This window comes from Temnothorax longispinosus, chromosome 9 (assembly GCF_030848805.1).
Source record: "Temnothorax longispinosus isolate EJ_2023e chromosome 9, Tlon_JGU_v1, whole genome shotgun sequence".
Taxonomy (NCBI): Eukaryota; Metazoa; Arthropoda; class Insecta; order Hymenoptera; family Formicidae; genus Temnothorax; species Temnothorax longispinosus.
In genome coordinates, this window is record NC_092366.1 from 17,645,696 (window position 1) to 17,664,075 (window position 18,380).

Here is an 18,380-nt window from a genome sequence, read left to right on the forward strand (position 1 = left end):
CTATCACACCCCGTGGCAGTCGCTCGGCAGCCACCCTATCTACGTGGTCCGTTCAGCTTCGGGCGCCGTCGTCAGAGCAACGATAACGGCCGCGCGGCACCGGGGCGCGGGCGTTCAGTCGGCATCGCGTTCAACCCGCGTCCACAGGCTCACGTAGCGTCGGCTGGACCGCTGTACCGTGACCCCAGCACCTCGTGGCGCGTCACATCCCTCCCACGTCACTCGAGGATCGTCCAGTTCCTGAGCTGCCTAAACACACCAGAATCGCCCGAGGACACAGTACTTGCTCGATCCAGCAATCTCAAATCCCAGAGCTCGTCTCCCGCGCTTGAGCAACCGAAATGGTTCGTTACTCCCTCACCCTTTGTATAGTAGCAAACGCCGCGGCCGGATATACGGTGAACACCCCAGGTCGCAATCGATTCACGACGATAACCCCGAGATCCTGCACGTTAGATCTCGGCGATATTAAATTAGTAACTAGGACAAGATGATCGGTCTTGCGTTAAGCATTAATTATTCGCGTACTGTACTACGCCGTGAGAGATATTCCCAGATATTCCCAGGTTATGCCGGTTCATATGAGGTCATTGAAGCTACCGATATCGGATTTCACAAAAATATCGATTTAACGAATTTATAAAGCTTATATTGAAGCACCTGAAACGACTCGTTATTTCTGAATACGAATTTTTCTTCATAAAATCGCTAAATCATAGAAAACTTGAAGCAAGGAGAATTATTTAACAAATTAATAAACCTGAAATAATAATCACTTTCATATATACGTGCTACATTGATCGTGCTAAGCATTTATATGTATGTAAAATTTTCTCCGTTTGCTATCTAGCTGTTATTGTTGTAATCCATTATTTATGTTAGCAATATTTCTCTCGCTACACAATAGAGGAAACTCGAGAACTCAGGTCGCGTGCAAGAAATTTACGTGTCATGAATATTCTGATTATGAAAAAGATTAAATACTTGAAACTCTGATGCATTTATTATCTGTATGGAACGTTAGAGATTATCTCAACACGATCTGTGCTATGGATTATGGTACAATTTTTTTGCAATATCGAGGAATATTTATATAAAATATAATCGAAAATTATTGTGAATTATATATATTCAGATGTCAATAGTTAATTTAATTCGTCAATAATTAATTTAAAAAAAACGAGAAAAATTCGGGGAATATGCATCTCATTCAGTATGTGATTAATAAAATTCGCTATGCTTTCTAATCCTTTAATATTCTACAATTGATCCCTCTTTCTCTACATACACAGGAGCAATGAGATAGATATCTTTATTCTTATGACAGTGGTAGATAATGGCTATATTTCAGTCGAAGCTGTATGTACTACGCGTCTGCTCAACTGTATCGTGTTTTGACATGTTGGAAAACTCGATAATCGTCTTGCGACTTGACTCGTCAAGTATCTATTTGAGAAACCGCGAGAGAGGGACGCTACGAGAGTAGTAGAGGCGAATATGTTCGGGGTTATACCAAAGAGGCAGCCAGATATAGATCGCTTCGTCCGCGATCTCGAATTGGCCCGATAATGTGATGTGAGAGCTCCTGGTGTCGCTCCTGATGCTTCTCGTCTAGTTTATATATCATAAGTTTTCTAAATACAGCAGACTATAAAAATATATAAATGGCGATACGAGACATTCAGCGTTAAATTAAAATAACACGCGAATACGGATCTAACATTTAAACTTTATATTAACATTTTAATTATGATGAGCAAAAAGAGGATCGACGTCAATACTTGTGTTAACGGCGCCGCGCTGTAACAAATTTTTACGTTTCATCTTGAGTCGTAAAACGCGATATACGAGTACATAGTATAGTAAAATCCAATGGAGAATAAGTATATTTTATCAGTAAGACATACGATAATTCCGACAACCGCGGATTGTCGAATTGGCTGCTACCGCGGTCGATATCGGTTTATTTTTTATCATATGAAGCACTATAAAACTGCAAAGTTAATTTCAACGAGCTTTTATGTGCCAATTTTTCTGTCGCTGACATCGTACGCTGACGTCAAATAACTCTGGAATAAATATTAATTTTCAATTACATCCACGTGCGGATTGCACAATTATGAAAATTGTCTTATAAATTATAAAAATTGTGCACGGTAATTAATTCCAAAGTGGACTGAGCCATTCTGGAATACCCTATTTACGTATTTTAATCCGCAAAGGATTTCATGAAATTGACATTTATATTAAGCGGCAAAAGCAAACGACAGCATTGACGAGTTATGAAAATTTTGCATTTGAAGAAACAATTATTTAGATTGAAATCTTTTTCAAAAATCGAGTTTATGGATTCATATAATATTTTAATCCATTCAGTAACTGTGGAACGCGTGGCGAAAGTACAACAGTCGCCGTTTCTGGTGTTTATCACTAAGAGGTCTGACTAAAAGGCGTGCTACTACTGCGTGATATATGTAGCTCTCTTTGTGTGACTGAAACTATGCGATCTACTTGGCGCACAGTCGCCAGACTCTTGTCCGATCAAGTAGTGGGACGATCCACTTGGCGCGAATACAGTCCATCCTCCATCCGATCAAGATGAATCGATCTGTTCAAAACAACCTTGACTTCCTTTTGCCGATCAAAAGATATCCACTTAACGTGATTTTGGCTCAGTTTCTCATTAAGTCATTACTTCCCTCATAAATAAAAATTATGTCGAATGAGTGCTACTTTTTCATTATTTTACAATATACATTTCACGTACAGCTTCTCACAGCAGACATAATTAATCATTCACTCACCTCCTATCAAAACTGTTAAGCTGATAAATCTAAAAATTGTTTGACGAATTATTAATGATAATGTTAGTTACTGATTTTAATTGAATTATTAATGACGTGGATATTCATTTATCGATGCTTTTTATCATCTCGAGAGAAGCTTGTTAATAATTGTTCAATAACATGTCCAATAACATATATTTTTTGCGGCAAGAATTTTTGAATAGATTAAAACTTTGCGACAATTGGATAAATAAAATTTACGATTAGGATTTTGCGTAATTCCCTCGAAGCTGTATGCGATACCGTTATTTTATCCTGTTAAGGCTGAACAACACTCCAGAAAAAGAGATCCGGAGAGAACGCGCATGGAAGTCTGAATGTCACCCTGGAGACAATACTAGCAACTGTATTCTGATAGGCCAACGTTTATAGCAAGTTATTCGCAGGCCTGTCACCTCTGGAATTTTAGAATCCAATATACGTTGAAAACGCAATTCTATAGTAGAACTTTAAGTTTTCCATTACATAAGTTTTTCTGTATTACACAACTCCATTTGATAAATATTTTACAAAGATAACCAAAACATAACAAGAACGATCTAATAAATACTAATAACGATTAAATTTCTATAATTAGAAACCTCGGATGAAAATTTCTTACTTAATTCAATACAGATTCTCTTTATAGATTCGCAAATATTAATATTCCGTTTTAGCCGTCGAATTAATAAGTCTATATACAATAATTCTCTGACGACATTGAGCTTTGTGGAAACCAATTAAATATCGTCGTTGTACGAAGTTAATTAACTCTCATCGAACGTTTATTTCAAGACTCAAATCCGATGTTAGGGTCAGTTTAACACTGCAGATAAATCGAAACCCAAATTGAAGGGTTTTTATCTGCATTTGGACAAAATAATAATTTATATTGTAATTTGATGTATTCTAATACCATTATTAGGTTAGAGTGACAAAAAGAGGTCAAAAGAGATCAAAGGGATCAATTTCAAAAAAGGGTCAAATTGACACTGACGTCCGATGAGGATTACATATATTGTAGTTTTCTTTACGTGGCTATTAAATTTGATTTATCGAGGTAAAAGGATACGTGAGCATTAAAAAATCGCCAAGCTAGTCGCTCGTGGAGCTGTTTAATGAGAGTGTAGAACGCGCAAACGACATGACAGGCAAGGGTGGGTGGACAGAGAAATCGGAGGGTAATGGTATTTCCGGCGAATTTCCGACTCGGTTGATCGACTCATCGGCACCGGCCAACGATACGCCTGTAATTTCAGCCTGTAATGCGCGTATATTCGCGGTAAAATCGTCGTCAGTTTGCCCGGAACTGCCCGGAACCTAGAGAGACAACGCCTCGTTTCTGAATTTTCATCGATCTGTGCAAATCCGTGGATTTGGCCTCCGTCAAGCGACGCCACGCTACACCATTTTTAGCTCGACGCTCGACGTCGGCGTCGGCCGGGTAAAACTTCCCCTCTCAGTGCGATAAAAATAGACATTCCGCGAAAAAGGAAAGCAAAGATTACTAAAGGTGAACAGGGCGTGGCCGCCGTGAGACGAAATAATTACTAAAAATATGTAAGATAAGATGACGCCTTCTGACCTCAAAAGTCTCTCATTATTTTCAATAATTATTATTTATTCTCTGATGATTTAACATCTTTTTAAATAATAGCGCGCCGCTTTTAACCGAATGTCTTTCGTGATATTACTCAATCTTATCGCGAATCATTTATATGCTTTCAAATGAGTTTTACACGAGCGTATAGATGGTTTGAAGTCTGATAATTTTTTTCCGCGCGCACGAGAAATAATTAATATATTCTAGTTTTTAATTTTATTACCAACTTTCGTAATATTAACTGGGATTATTTTTTGATGCCTCAGATAACTTCACGCGTACTTTTTGTTTTAATTGCATATACCGCATTTATGTAGTAGAGTCTATTAGACATCGGATGCTGTTATTTAATTTTATAATTTCTCGGTCTGCTTTTAGTAAAATGAGAGACATATTTAGTTAAAAACTACGCTGCGCTAGACATTCAATATTATCGCAAACTAGTCCACATGCAATGTACTGTGTGAATTTAAAAAAACGTCAGACCCGTGTGACAATTTTTAATTTATTTTTCTCTCACATCAAAAAATAATATCAAATTTTCCTGTAACATTTCCATTTTATCGCGTAAATCAAGATTAAACTTTATTGCATTTTAGCGAGGTATGATTAAATAAATATATATATTTTTTGACGGCAAAAGGAAATAATGAATCAATAAAGCAATCTATAAATTGAAATTGGAAATTGAAATAAATATTAGCACAACGTAAAGTTCTGGTCACGAAAATGTTTCTCTCAGTCAAGCAAAATTAAATCTCTTTGCCGAACTTTTTGCGACGAATTTCATGGCACTGCACCACTGGAGCTTTGGTATCGCATATTCGCGAAACGGACGTATGAACCACTAAAGTTTCAGAACAGCTCCATGTAAAAATGAACCGAATTATTGAGGTTTCTACATATACCTATATACCGCGAGTGACACTTATATATGACAAACACGATATTGGAAAAAGTTTTTATCGGTATATGGAGGTATATGTAGGTATATGCAGTCTCCGTTAATGGTCCAACGTGGATAATAGTATTGAGACAATTACTGCTAATTCACTCGAAAAGAAATATGAAAGTTGATATAAGCGGAAATTTTCCAATTACCGTATCACACCATTATTACTATCAGATATCGACATCGTGTGACCTATCTTAACAGTCTAACATAGATAAAAGTATCGAGAGAATTATTATTAATTCACTCTAAAAGATAAATATCAAAGTTGACCACACTATAGAGTATAAGCGGAAATTTTCCAATTGCTGTATCACGCCATTATAACGACCAAATTTCGGTAATACTGACGATTTAATAGAATCGTCAAAGATTTTGGTTTATCACTAGCTAAGTGCTAAGATTGTCTTCTTAAACTCATAAAAAGACACGATAGTTTCAGGACACTATGCATATCAAAATCATCAATATACGTCTTTGTATAACAGATGCTAATTTTTGTAACGTTGCATATTTCCAAAAGCTTTCTTACATCCTCTATAAATTTGATACTAAATGTTAAAAAAATCTCGTTTTCTCAAGCATAAATCTGCCGATAGCATGAATTTCCGTAAAGTTCGTTTAACCGCAAAATGATAGTTCCACTCTGTGAACCTCGTGCCTTTGTGATGGCAAAAGGTACGCGAAGTTATCTACTTATAGTTGAACAGAAAAGTTTAAATACGTGCCTCGTATCTGCAGATCTTGTTTATGCACGCAAAGCTACATCCAAGCATGTATCGTAATACTAAATATATTCCCGGTTATCTACTGAGAGATATAAGAGATTAACTTTATAGGCGATAGGCGATTTCGTCGAGAAAATAGCGCACCGCGCGAAATCAAAACATTGAACGCCTGCCTCGGGCTACTCTATTTACGTAAAAAGTAATGTGACCTGTCACCACTGGATGGCCGCGTTTCCCGTATTTAAAATCGTACACACATGTGTATAAGATGGCAAGCCCTTCGCAGTCTCGCAGAAACAGCTCACAATCAGCTCTGAAGCCTCAATTGGGCCGCTTAATGCCGAGTGTATTCTCAGTGGAGGGGTGGCGATGCACCCTCCTCCACCATCAAACTCGACGTCAAACGGCCCAATGGAGGCATCAGAGCTGAGCTGTTTCTGCGAAACTGATTCATTCGATCTCAACACCGAGGTGGAGCCGTATTAACCAGTGTGAATGAGCTGCCGGCTCCTCGAAGGATTCGCCTTCTTATCTATATGTGTGTACGATTTTAAATACGGAAAACGCGGCCATCGGATGCAGCGTCGTATATACATACATTTATGTGCAAAAGCTAATTACGAGGAAAATAAAAACCTGATGTAGTCCTTATAACAAATAAATTTTATATATATATATATTTTTTTTTAACGTGGTTTTTAATTAAAACAAATACAAAAGTCTAAAATTGATTTTCCTAAAGGGATTGGTAATCTTTCTAACGCATAGAATGAACTTTTTAATTGTTTTACGAAATCTTCGATAAAATTCGCGTTCACTAGCACTAGAGAATTAAGCGATGCAAAATCGCAGTTTCGGTGAAGTATCGCACTCGGTCAATCACGCAGAAGCAGATACGGTGCTAATAGAAATTATGAATAGCCGCGCGCCGTTCATCATTGACAATGACGTTGACGAGAGGAACAATAACACGAGGCGCTTTGTCGATTGCATTAGCGAGGGCACGCAGTGAGCAGCAAACAAAAGCGGTATCCTCCGCCGTGCAGAGACAACCGCGTACTGTTCACTCATTAACGACGTGCATCTTTACGAAAACAAAGACTCTCGCCTTCTCTTTGTGTCTTGATAGCGTTGAAAAGCCCATAGACTGCCGTATAATTACGGATAGGACAACTGTTGAATTGTCCTAAAAAACACAACACTGTCACGCTGTTTCTGAGATACCTATACACGATCTTTCGCAAACATTGCGTATTTAAAGATTCAATAGTGCGAAAAGTACAACACTGTATAATTCATGCATCTGACATTTATGTATCGGCAACCGAATCACAGCGAGAGATTAAGGACAGTTATTGTTATCATTATACCAAAACTATGTGAAAATCCCACGGTATTCCGATGGATCTTTCATTATATGAAATTGTGTGAATTTATTTTAAAACTTATGCAAATATTAAATCTCAGCAAAATGCAGCTGTATGTATATATAAAGCAAAAGTTGCGAAAGATAAACGTGGTAAAGCTCAGTGGTAACAAAGTTTAGTTATTGAAGCCTTTGATAACAGTAGTCAAGACATAAAATAAGTCCGGAGCGAATGCTTTGATGTATAAAGAGAAATGCTGCTTGGGTTAATTGTGTCCGTTTGAACTTTAGGCTTTAGAAACAATCTTACCCATCTCAAATTGTTAATTAACATGTCTATTGAGAACAATATTTAAATTTTGCAAATATTTTAATATTTGCAAATAATTGGTAAGCGAATAATGTCCGCTTACGAAAAATATTTTTCTTGTAAAAAGAATAATACACGGAAAAGTTTAATAGATCTTCATTTATGCGCAATCACTAGCATGCTTTTAAAGGCATAAATGCTGCGACATGATAATAAATCTTCAACAAACTATTATAGCTATTTTGTGCAATATTGTAAATAAGTATTGTCTCCATTTTCAACCAAAATATTTTCTTATCGCTTCGCCGGGATAAACGATAAACTACGCTGACGTACAAACTCACACAGACGCAAAAATTGATTGTAGCTTCGAGCAATGGAGTTTCACTAATTTTGCTAATTAGAGCGGTCGCTGTTTCAATAACTAACTTCGTATTAAACGCAAAATAATAATCAAACTTGTAATTGCTTCGAGCAAAGATGCTTCTCTGATAAATGCTAATGAGACTTGTGAAAACAGAAAAATAATTTAAAAATACTATTACATTAAAATGATAATATTAAAATTTAAATTAAGAATATGACGAAAGAGATCGTTTCATTAAAATTATTTTCCATAATATTTTGTATAATAATGTAAAAATAAATGTATAATGTAAAATTAACACAATTTCCTCAAATCTCCGAAATTATGAATACATACACCAGAATTTCATATAACTTCAGACCAAAACCTGATTTTCCCGATAATTACTTGCTCGATAGTTATGCAAACGTTTCAATGGCTCTGCTAATAATGTTCACAGACAATCGTGCAAACTCGACGTCAGTCATGTACGGCCAAGCGATAATAGCATCCATATTCGATGCAATTCCCGTCGCAGAGACCACAAGACTCGCAATTTCATCACGGCCGACCGCGCCACTAAATCCGCACCACACTTTCCAGAAACAATGCCACCATCGTTAATTAATAAACCACGAGCACGCGGATGTCATCGCGCCTAATTGCGGACGCGTCAAAGCGCGACGCCAGGCCGGATACAGCGTTGCAGCTCGCAGTGTCAACTGCTTGTTCGACGGTAGTGGTCGTCGCACAAAACGCTCTACGGGACAAAAGCTTGCTGTCCCCAGTCGGACAGCCTGTGAATACCGGCCTGGTGTGCCGACGCGACTCGTTTTAATTGTGCAAAACAAAGGACCTCTCGAGCGCATATGAGAGCGACGCGTGTACGCGACGTGTAACGAAACTAACTTGTTGATCTCACTTAAACGAAGAGCGTTATTAAGAAGTGCCCGGGGAGTAATCATGCCGTGATGTCAACGGATTTCGTGACATCGTGGACCCAGCGCGCAAAATTACATATTTAACGCAAAAGAGCGCTTTGAATTCAGTCGCATATTCGCCGCCGAAACTTGAATTCTGGAATGGCATAGCCATTTCGAAGCAAACCCCGGATTCTAGAATTTGAAGGTGAAATACCAAAGATGTCTGTGCTAGTCAAACGTCAGAAATATCAAGTCATATCTGGACGAGATTAGAATTAATTTGCAAAAAGCTCGTGAAAGGTTCGTCATGGATACAAGATAAAATAGATTAGAAAATAATGCTATTTTCCTCTTTACTATTTTTACAAGCTATCGATATTTGTAGGTATTAAAAATAGATAATTACACGCAGCCTCCGTAAGTTTTCCTCATTAAAATTTTTAAAAACATAAAGAAAGTTTGTAAATCGAAAAGATCTCTTTTATCATACGTTTACGCAAATATTTATATATCGATTATTAAGAAAAATAATTCTTAAAACGGTTTAGCGACGAAGATTTTGTATTTTTGGTGATTCTTTTATATTATTATATGTATCATTTTTCTTTATATATATAGATATGTATAATTTTTGTGATCTTCTTGATATTACTGCGAGCAAAAAAACAAAAATGTCCAGGATTGAATCTCGTTGTTTTTCAAATAACAATAAAAGAAAAAAGTCTACCTCTTCAATTAAGTGTTTACAGAACCTTCGATCGTAGAAATCACAAATCGAGGAGTCATCAACAATAATCTTTTTGCTCCGTGAAGCAGCTTTTGGCGAGCTTAAAGAAGTGTTCGGCTTGAAAGAACGCGAGATTGCATTAGAACGCTTGATCACACCTTCCACTTTATTCTTTAGATCAGAGAGTGGTGAATTTCAGTGCAATCGGAAGAAAAAAATTTTGCAGTACAATTGTGGATTCTAATTTTGTATAAAAGCAAGAATCATAGTGACATTTGTACGTATTATTCTCTCCAAGTATTGTCCTCTTTCGACTCTTTCTCTTTTTCATTATATTAATAAAAGAGCTTTTATGTGTGAGAGATATTCCCTTCCTTCTATTATCTGATAAAAGGATATAATATATCATTCAAAATATATGTAATTTATATATTTACATTTCATTGTATACAAATACCAAATGTAAATTTACATATATGTACATATATCCATAAATTAATTAACGTGATGTAATGCGACAGTTGCATAATAATGACCGCATTATACAATGGATGCTCTAAAATAATAATTATGTTTTCATGCATTTGAATATTATTGCTATAATTCTCACTGTTATTCCGTATTTGCTCGATTCAGAGCACAAATCTATTCGCGTATTACATAAAGCAATGTTTTATAATATATAAATTCTTTTTGCAGCTTGGCCGAATGCGGATCGCGAAAGGAAAATGTTGGGCGATTAGGCGGGGTTGAAGAGATGCGCGTGAAGCACCCTATTTTCGAGTCTCTAAGGTATACATCAATGCTAATGCTCCCCTTCATATGAGAAACACGAGAATGACGAAATGATCCCCTTCCTTCCTCTCACATAGCAGACTCACTTCTATCAGTGTACTGCTAACAAGCAAATTCTTTGATCGATGCTGACGTCGGGTCGCCTCAGGGCCGCAAAACTTGGTCGTTGCAAAAGCTTTTTCGAAAAGCTCGAAATCAGAAAGTGACATATCCAGAAATTCAAAGAAATCAGAAATCTCTTGCCAACCCTGATTTACATCCCTTCGTATCTTTGTGCGTATGACGGCATCAGCCAGCCGCGAAAAAAAACGATAGCAAAAAGTAATCTATGCAAATGTATGTTCTCCAATACATTTACTCTCGAGAGTAAAATAAATAATAAATAATCGCAAGCAATAAATAAAAAAGAATAATAAATCAAAAATAGGAGAGAATTTATCATCTCTAATTTATCTCTGTGTATTCTTTTATGACATTAGTCATCTGAATATGCAATAAACTGATAAATAAATACGCTAATTAAAAATAATGTATATAGATATTTTAACGCAACATATTTATTCACAATTTTTTTAGCTTTCCTTGTGAAATATGAAATATTCTTTCTAAATTACAAACAGTTTAATTTTATAAATATTTCTGAAATATCTGTAAAAAGAGGAACTTTGAAGATACATGCATTTGCATTCATCAAATGAATTAACTTTTCATATAATTTTTTATAATTTATAAAAACTTTTTGCTATCTAAGAGGAATATTTAATATTATTGCGAGTATCGGCGTTATTTATTACTCTATACCGTATTTTATGGATTTACGTACATTCACAATCGTAAAATTTGATGAAATTGATGAAATATTAAATTGTTCTCTCGCGATACGTATAGTATCTATATATATATATAACTAGAATTTAGTTTAAATTGTATTACTATCACGCGTGCAAATTGGAAAGAGATCACAATTTTCCCGTTGGAAAAATCCAACATCAAACAGAGGAAAAAACCAGCAAGTAAAAGTCTTCGCCGTTTGCTCGATTTGTCACTCCGCTGACTTGCGCTCGTTTCCTCCATCAAAATGGAGCTCAACAGCGCCGAAGTGTGCACGACGAATATTTAACGACTGCAATATTGTTGTCGATAAAATTGGAAATTTAAAGTATTATACGGCTGCAGTTACTGTTATTCTCATATTCACACGATAAAAGCAGACTTGTAATAGTTGTATGTATATATGTATATATACATATTATGCAATATTTCTATGCGATACATCGTAATATCTGACATAGAGAACATTTTCATTTTAACTGCTTAGAGCGCAGACTTTATAAAGACCTAAATTTTAAGGAGCTGTATAACTTATAAGATTTTAGAAAAATTAAATGCTATAAATAACGTAAAGCTCATGTTTGACATACTTCAATAACCTCGACTTAATTAACTTAATAAACTGAGCTATATCTCCGTAAAGAAATCATATTACGCTTATAAAGAAGATAATAAGATTTATAATAATAAAGGGAAAAGGTGCTAGAGAAAGCGGATGAATAGTAAAAAGAGATTATATGAAAGAATATAAAAAAGTTGAAAATGAGGAAGAAGAAAAGGAAAACATTATTATGTTTATTGTCTTTAGTTTTAAGGCTTTGCCTGTGTAATAAAGTATGGAAATTTCCCTTTCAGGTGACGAACCCCGAGAAGAAAAAATACAAACATGCCGGGTGGTGGACGGGTCGCGGGTAAAGTTGGGATCTATAGCTCTCACTACAATGGTAATATGGATGTGGATATGGTTCTATTAGGTACATATAAATGGATATGCCACATTACACCAAAGCAATTTTTTGGTGTTGGTTTTGCAGCACATGTATCACACGTACCATAGATATTGGTGTAAATAAGTTATAAAAATTGCTTCGGTATGATTGTGGCATAATACATTGTTGGCAATCAGTGGCGTAATTCTGTAACAAATCGCCGAGAGGATTTTTCTTCCATGGATTATTTACGATGCGCATCACGTAGCGAATAATTCTCCATAATCTCAGTATAATTTACTTTATGTTCATGATATTATATGAAAAATAAGTTCATATTCTTAACAGAAAATTTTTTTTCTTTTTCGAGAGTGAATTAAAATCCTTTCGTGCAGACGAGAAATGTGTATATTAATGTTACCTCTTAATTCTTGTGACATGTTAACATTTATTTTATTTTCATTATGTTTTATACGTATATATAATCGAACCGTTTATACAAAATTATTAGCCTTCGTTTGAAATGTTATCTTCTTTTTTGCTGATGAACAAGCTTTGCTGCATTGATTGCCAATGTGCTTTGGTTACGCAAAATATTATTCTACAATATTCTACATGATTGTTATATAAAAAAAAGTAAAAAATTATTTTTCATCTATCTTTACATAAATGTTTCAAATTTATCTTTACCAAATATATACAAGATTCGAATGTGGATCGAGTTTTGATTTTATTACGCCACTCTAACGTCAGACAATTGCGCACGTATGACACGATCCCAATACGTAAATGGTCAAACCCGCGGCGCATTTTTGGCAGCGACATATGAAATTGTTGGTGAAATCAATAACGCGACCAGAATTGTGCTAATGTTTACCGGATACAACGGGAAATTTACCAAAATGTTGACCCTGGGCTAACCGCCAGTAAAGCCGCCCTCTCATAATTTACAAATAAAATTCTCTACATCGATCTTCAGTAACTATTCGCGATTAAATTTCCTCCAAGAAACTCCCTTGTGGAATATCGTTTTGAAATTACTTATATCAATATTCGTAAGTACCGTGGCTCAAAGAAGATTGGAGCAGCGCAAGTCTCCTTTGATCATAATTTTACAAATAATATCTAAAATTGATCGATAAAAAGAATTATTCAAGTTAAAATTGATATTTAATAATATTTTACTGATATTTTTGCTAAGTGAAATTTGGCAAAAAGCACAGTATCATTATCCAGAAACAACTACACGAAGAGTATTCAAGATTGAAAAGTTAAGACTTAATATGATGTGATGTCTCACAAATAACAAACAATACTTTAATAATGTATTCTAACAGAGGTTAATAAGAATAGAGATTGTTAACAGAAGAGAGAATGTCGAAATCATAATAGCTTTAGAAGATAGCTTCAAACACTTTTACATATGTAGAAATTGATTTTATGTAAACTTCACTGAATAATTGATTTTTATTGCATCCATCATTTCATTTGTGATTCATTCTTCATATTTCTTTCATATCAATATACCATTAACATTAAATATTACCATATTAAAAAAACCATTCTAAAAAAACAAATTTTTTTTACTTGTACAGCATAATTTTTTTTTTAACTTTGCCGTTCATGTTTAAAAAGCGAGCATTGTTATATTCCAGGAAAATTCCGTGCACAGAGAGAAAAAGCTTTGCGAGAAAAGTTAGCTTATTACCGTCAGCATCGAGTTTTAAGTTCTATCCATTCCATTTTTACCACGATAACAGTTAGAATTTAGAGGAGCCTAGAATATATTTACTCAGTGCGAAGAAAATGCATTATTCTGTCGGAAATAAAATAAAAGTTTTAAAATGCGGAAAAAAATAAAAAATATCCTACAGAATTCTAACATTTCGTAGCTATAGTTTCATTATAAGTCACGTAGTTCGAATTCAGACTAAAGTTTTAAGCACCGTTCGAATACCGACGCAACTACAATTCGTCGACAACAAACTTTAAGATTCGCCGTCGTTACCGTAATGATCCAAGAGAACGCTTTTAAGCGCGATAGTCAAGTAACAAGCGTTAAATTACGCGGAAACAAAAACCGTTCGAGTTTGCGGTGTAATAACAACTTTCTTGCAGTAGGTAATAATGTGCGTTTTCCAACAAGCGTCCATAAGTCGTTCTATCTCTCTTTTTTCGCAACGAGTAATAAAGACAGAACAACACTGACAATCTCAGAATCAGATAAAATTGGGTAAAATCGAATGGCGATATTTTTTCGAGCGTCGCTTGTATTCACTATTCAATTAATTAGACCAGCATCCTTAAGTTTCAACTACTTATTTTAAGTCTTTATGATTATCGTATTATTACGTACGTACCATTTTAGCTTATATATTAATTCGCGACTAATTTATGTGCCATTTTTTGGCTCTGAGAAATAAACGCAGTAGAAGACATGACAAAAGTAAGAGACACAAATCAATAGACAAAACTCATTAGCCGAAATAAACTTCGTTCAGTTTCTCATTATAAGATATGTACAGTTCAATATGTTAAGTTTGATAATTCTCGAAAGATGACGTGAAAATGTGAAACAGTTACCAGATTTTTTGCAGAATTAATACCACGATTTGAATATTTTACATTTTCGCGATAGATGTCTTTATGAATTTTCATATCTCATTATTATGTTTCTGATATCGGAATTAATTTCAGTAAAATACATAAAAAATCATTTCGATGTTAAATATTTATTACTATTATGCATTTTTGTGTGTGCACAATAAATCGATAGACAATTATACATTATTCGGAATCAAATGTTTAATCAGTCATAGTTTATCCATTTCAATTAAGGCAATAAATCTATGAAATTCATCAACTATATCTTTATAATATTATTATAATAACTCAAAACTTGAATTTTCAATTTCCCTTTTAAATGAGTAAATAATTCCAACAACAAATTAAGAATTTAGTTATCCAGTATTTCACAAAAATAAATAATTTGGCATATTTTATTGCTGCAGTTCTTATCAATGTAAATTTAAATAATTGTATACCAATCAGTGTTACAAAAAAGCAAAGGCTAATTTAAAAATTTTTTAATGACTTTCCTGATATCTTTTATTTTATATTATACATCTTCTACGTAATTCTCATGTCTAATATATTTTTCACAGATCCATTGCCACAATATTAATAAAAAATGATTTATTACTCACCGCCACGATGCGCATTAGCGGAGTTGCAGTACCCAAGTTGATCTGTAAAATATAAATATATCCAAATTATAGAACGCTCGAAATAATAATATATACATATATATAATTAATATTTCAAAATTATAATTATTTCAATATTAATTAATATTTTACAATTAATATTTTAATTAAGTAAAACAAAATTGTATCATTTCCAAATTATTAAAAACTATATAACTTCAACATCTTATAATTTTCAAATGAGATATCAAAAAAAAGATTAATCCCGAAAAAATATATAAAACTAATTAATTACTGACAGAAATGATAAATTACTTACCTCGTGGTTGCTCCGCCGTTGCCCGATGCCTCCTAGGCCTCCTCCTCCTCTCAGATTCGGCATTGTGATATCACAACACTCGCGACACACGATAATTACGACCCCGCGCATACTAATCACGCGGCGATAATCGCGCGATACTTTACACGGCACTCCCGACGCTAATCGCGCACGACGCGCTCTTTGTTACTTTATTTCGACGGGGTTCTGACGGCGAGAATAACGCGAGACGAAAACAATAGCGCGGAATTAAGACCCGCTCGGCACCCGCGATGCCTCGCAAATTAACGTAATGGTGTGTCCCAAACGGCAAGTTGCAGTTGTTGATCTGTAAAATATAAAATATCCAAATTATAGAACGCTCGAAATAATAATATATATAATTAATATTTCAATTAAATAAAACAAAATTTCGGAATTATTACGCGAACCATATAATTTAAAATAACTTAAAAATCTTGTAATTTTTACATGAGACATCACAAAAGAAGGATTAATCCCCCAAAAATATATAAAAATGATAAATTACTCACCTTGTGGTCGCTGCGCCGTTGCCCGATGCCTCCTAGGCCTCCTCCTCCTCTCAGATTCCGGTATTGCGATCACACGATAATTACGACCGCGCGGCGTGAACCCTAATCACGATAATCGCGCGATACTTTACACGGCACACGGCACTCCCGACGCTAATCGCGCGCGACGCGCACTTTTACTTGTTACATTCTGACGGCGAGAATAACGCGAGAGCGAGAAGAGAACAATAGCGCGGAACTACGATCCACTCGGCAGTCTCGGCTCGCGGCACCCGCGACGTCTCGCGAATCAACGTAATGGCGTACCCCAAACGGCAAAGCGAATTCGAAGATCACACGGCCAACTTCAGGCGCCACTAGCCGCGGCGACGATACACCTGCTGCGCCAAATTACACCGTATACCGCCAAATTTTTCGCGCCTTGAATGATACGTAGCGCACGATCGCATTTCAGCCATTTCAGGACGATTACTTACTTCGCTTATGTATTATAATTATAACATAAGTGAATAAACTCGCGACTTCAAATCTGAAACGAATATCCGCGACGATTGACGCCGATGACCGTGACGCTGCTTTGTCGGTTGCTCGCGTGACCGAATTCGAATAATGAATAAATCTCGCGAGATACGCGGTGTGACGAAACTACCGATACATATGACGAGCTTACCGATACGTAGTTAATAAATATTAGATACAGGATTAATCAAAGTTACGTTTACTGATTAAATGCGTCGCGTCGTGTCGTCGCTCGACTCTGAGACGTAGCTCCATTACGTAGCTGTGGCGATTCGTGAATGATCGATCGATAAGTTCGAAAGTGAAGTTGGCAACTTTGGGGTATCGCACGTCGCCCACGTCGCGAGTCACTTAATGGCGAATCGAAACGCGATCAATCGTCCAAAAAATATGCGAACGAAATTCACGAATTCACGGGCGACATATTCTGAACACACAAATCTTAACACGCGCATTAGTAATAAATAATCGATGTATCACGTATCACGGCTTTTCGTTATCTCGTCTCGATTCGTATATATCCCCGTGCTATCTATTGATAGGCAAATTATATTCAAAATGACGTAAAATTCAACGTACGATGCGAAACGTATTCGACTCGAAACATCGTTACAGAAATAACTATCGCTATCGCCCGCAAGTATTACTACGAAACGACGATAATTTACGATTCCCGTCCGCCGTCGCCTCGGTACTTGCTCCAAATAAACGAATCGCGCAAATATCTTCGATACCAAGCCGTCGCGTCGGCTCTGGATACGCGTTAATCATGAGAGTTAAATGATCGCGCGATTGATATCCTTTAATAAGCATTTGTAGAGAATAATCGCGTTTGGAGCTTCGTCGTACCTACCGTGGCCGAGTTTCGAGGGATAACGCGACGTACGCGGGACGCCGCTACCCGCCTGCTCGAGTGTTGGAGCGCGAATGCCGCGCCGCGCCCGGCGCCGGAGGTTTTGGGTACGTAAGGCGCGGCGCGGGGAGGGGCGGCGCGCCGTACGTCGCGGTGCGTAAACAACCGCGAAGACCGTTGAATACGAAATATTTGAAACTTCGCAAAATTAAAATAACTGTACCGAGTATTTTTCTCTCTTTTCCCATACATTTTAAATTTCAACGTACGTGGATTATCGATCCCCATTTTACGCGTCGTTTCGTAGACTCGACGCCTAAATTAATGGTAGACTTTTGACAAAGAATTTCCGTTGAAGAGAAAGGATTAAATAATTTGCATGCGACAATTAAATTAGCTACCAGCAATTAATATGTCAATAACAGTTGATTACTCTGTGTGTGATCGTTATATTTAAATATAAAACTCTCTTTAAATAATATATTATTCGTGATAAAGTTTTATTTATAATTCTGTATGCTCTTTACGTAAAATGTAAAGAATCAGAATAAATATATATATATAACATACATATACATGGTATGGAATACATGGTAAATAAAATCAATATACGGT

The 18,380-nt window shown here is 35.8% G+C and overlaps 1 protein-coding gene across 4 annotated transcripts in view; it reads left to right on the forward strand.

The window, feature by feature from the left end:
• LOC139819782 (uncharacterized) overlaps window positions 1-18,380 on the forward strand; it is a 23,832-nt gene continuing 5,452 nt past the window's right edge. The window contains exons 1-4 of one of the 4 annotated variants that reach the window (XM_071789496.1): window positions 8,517-9,258; window positions 9,958-10,057; window positions 10,480-10,572; window positions 12,262-12,380. In XM_071789496.1, coding sequence (XP_071645597.1) covers window positions 12,293-12,380 — 88 coding nt within the window. In that variant the 5' untranslated portion in view covers window positions 8,517-9,258; window positions 9,958-10,057; window positions 10,480-10,572; window positions 12,262-12,292. Of the gene's footprint in view, window positions 345-8,516; window positions 9,259-9,711; window positions 10,058-10,479; window positions 10,573-12,261; window positions 12,381-18,380 lie in introns of those variants that run through there. The other 3 variants (XM_071789494.1, XM_071789498.1, XM_071789497.1) reach the window with 3 other exon arrangements.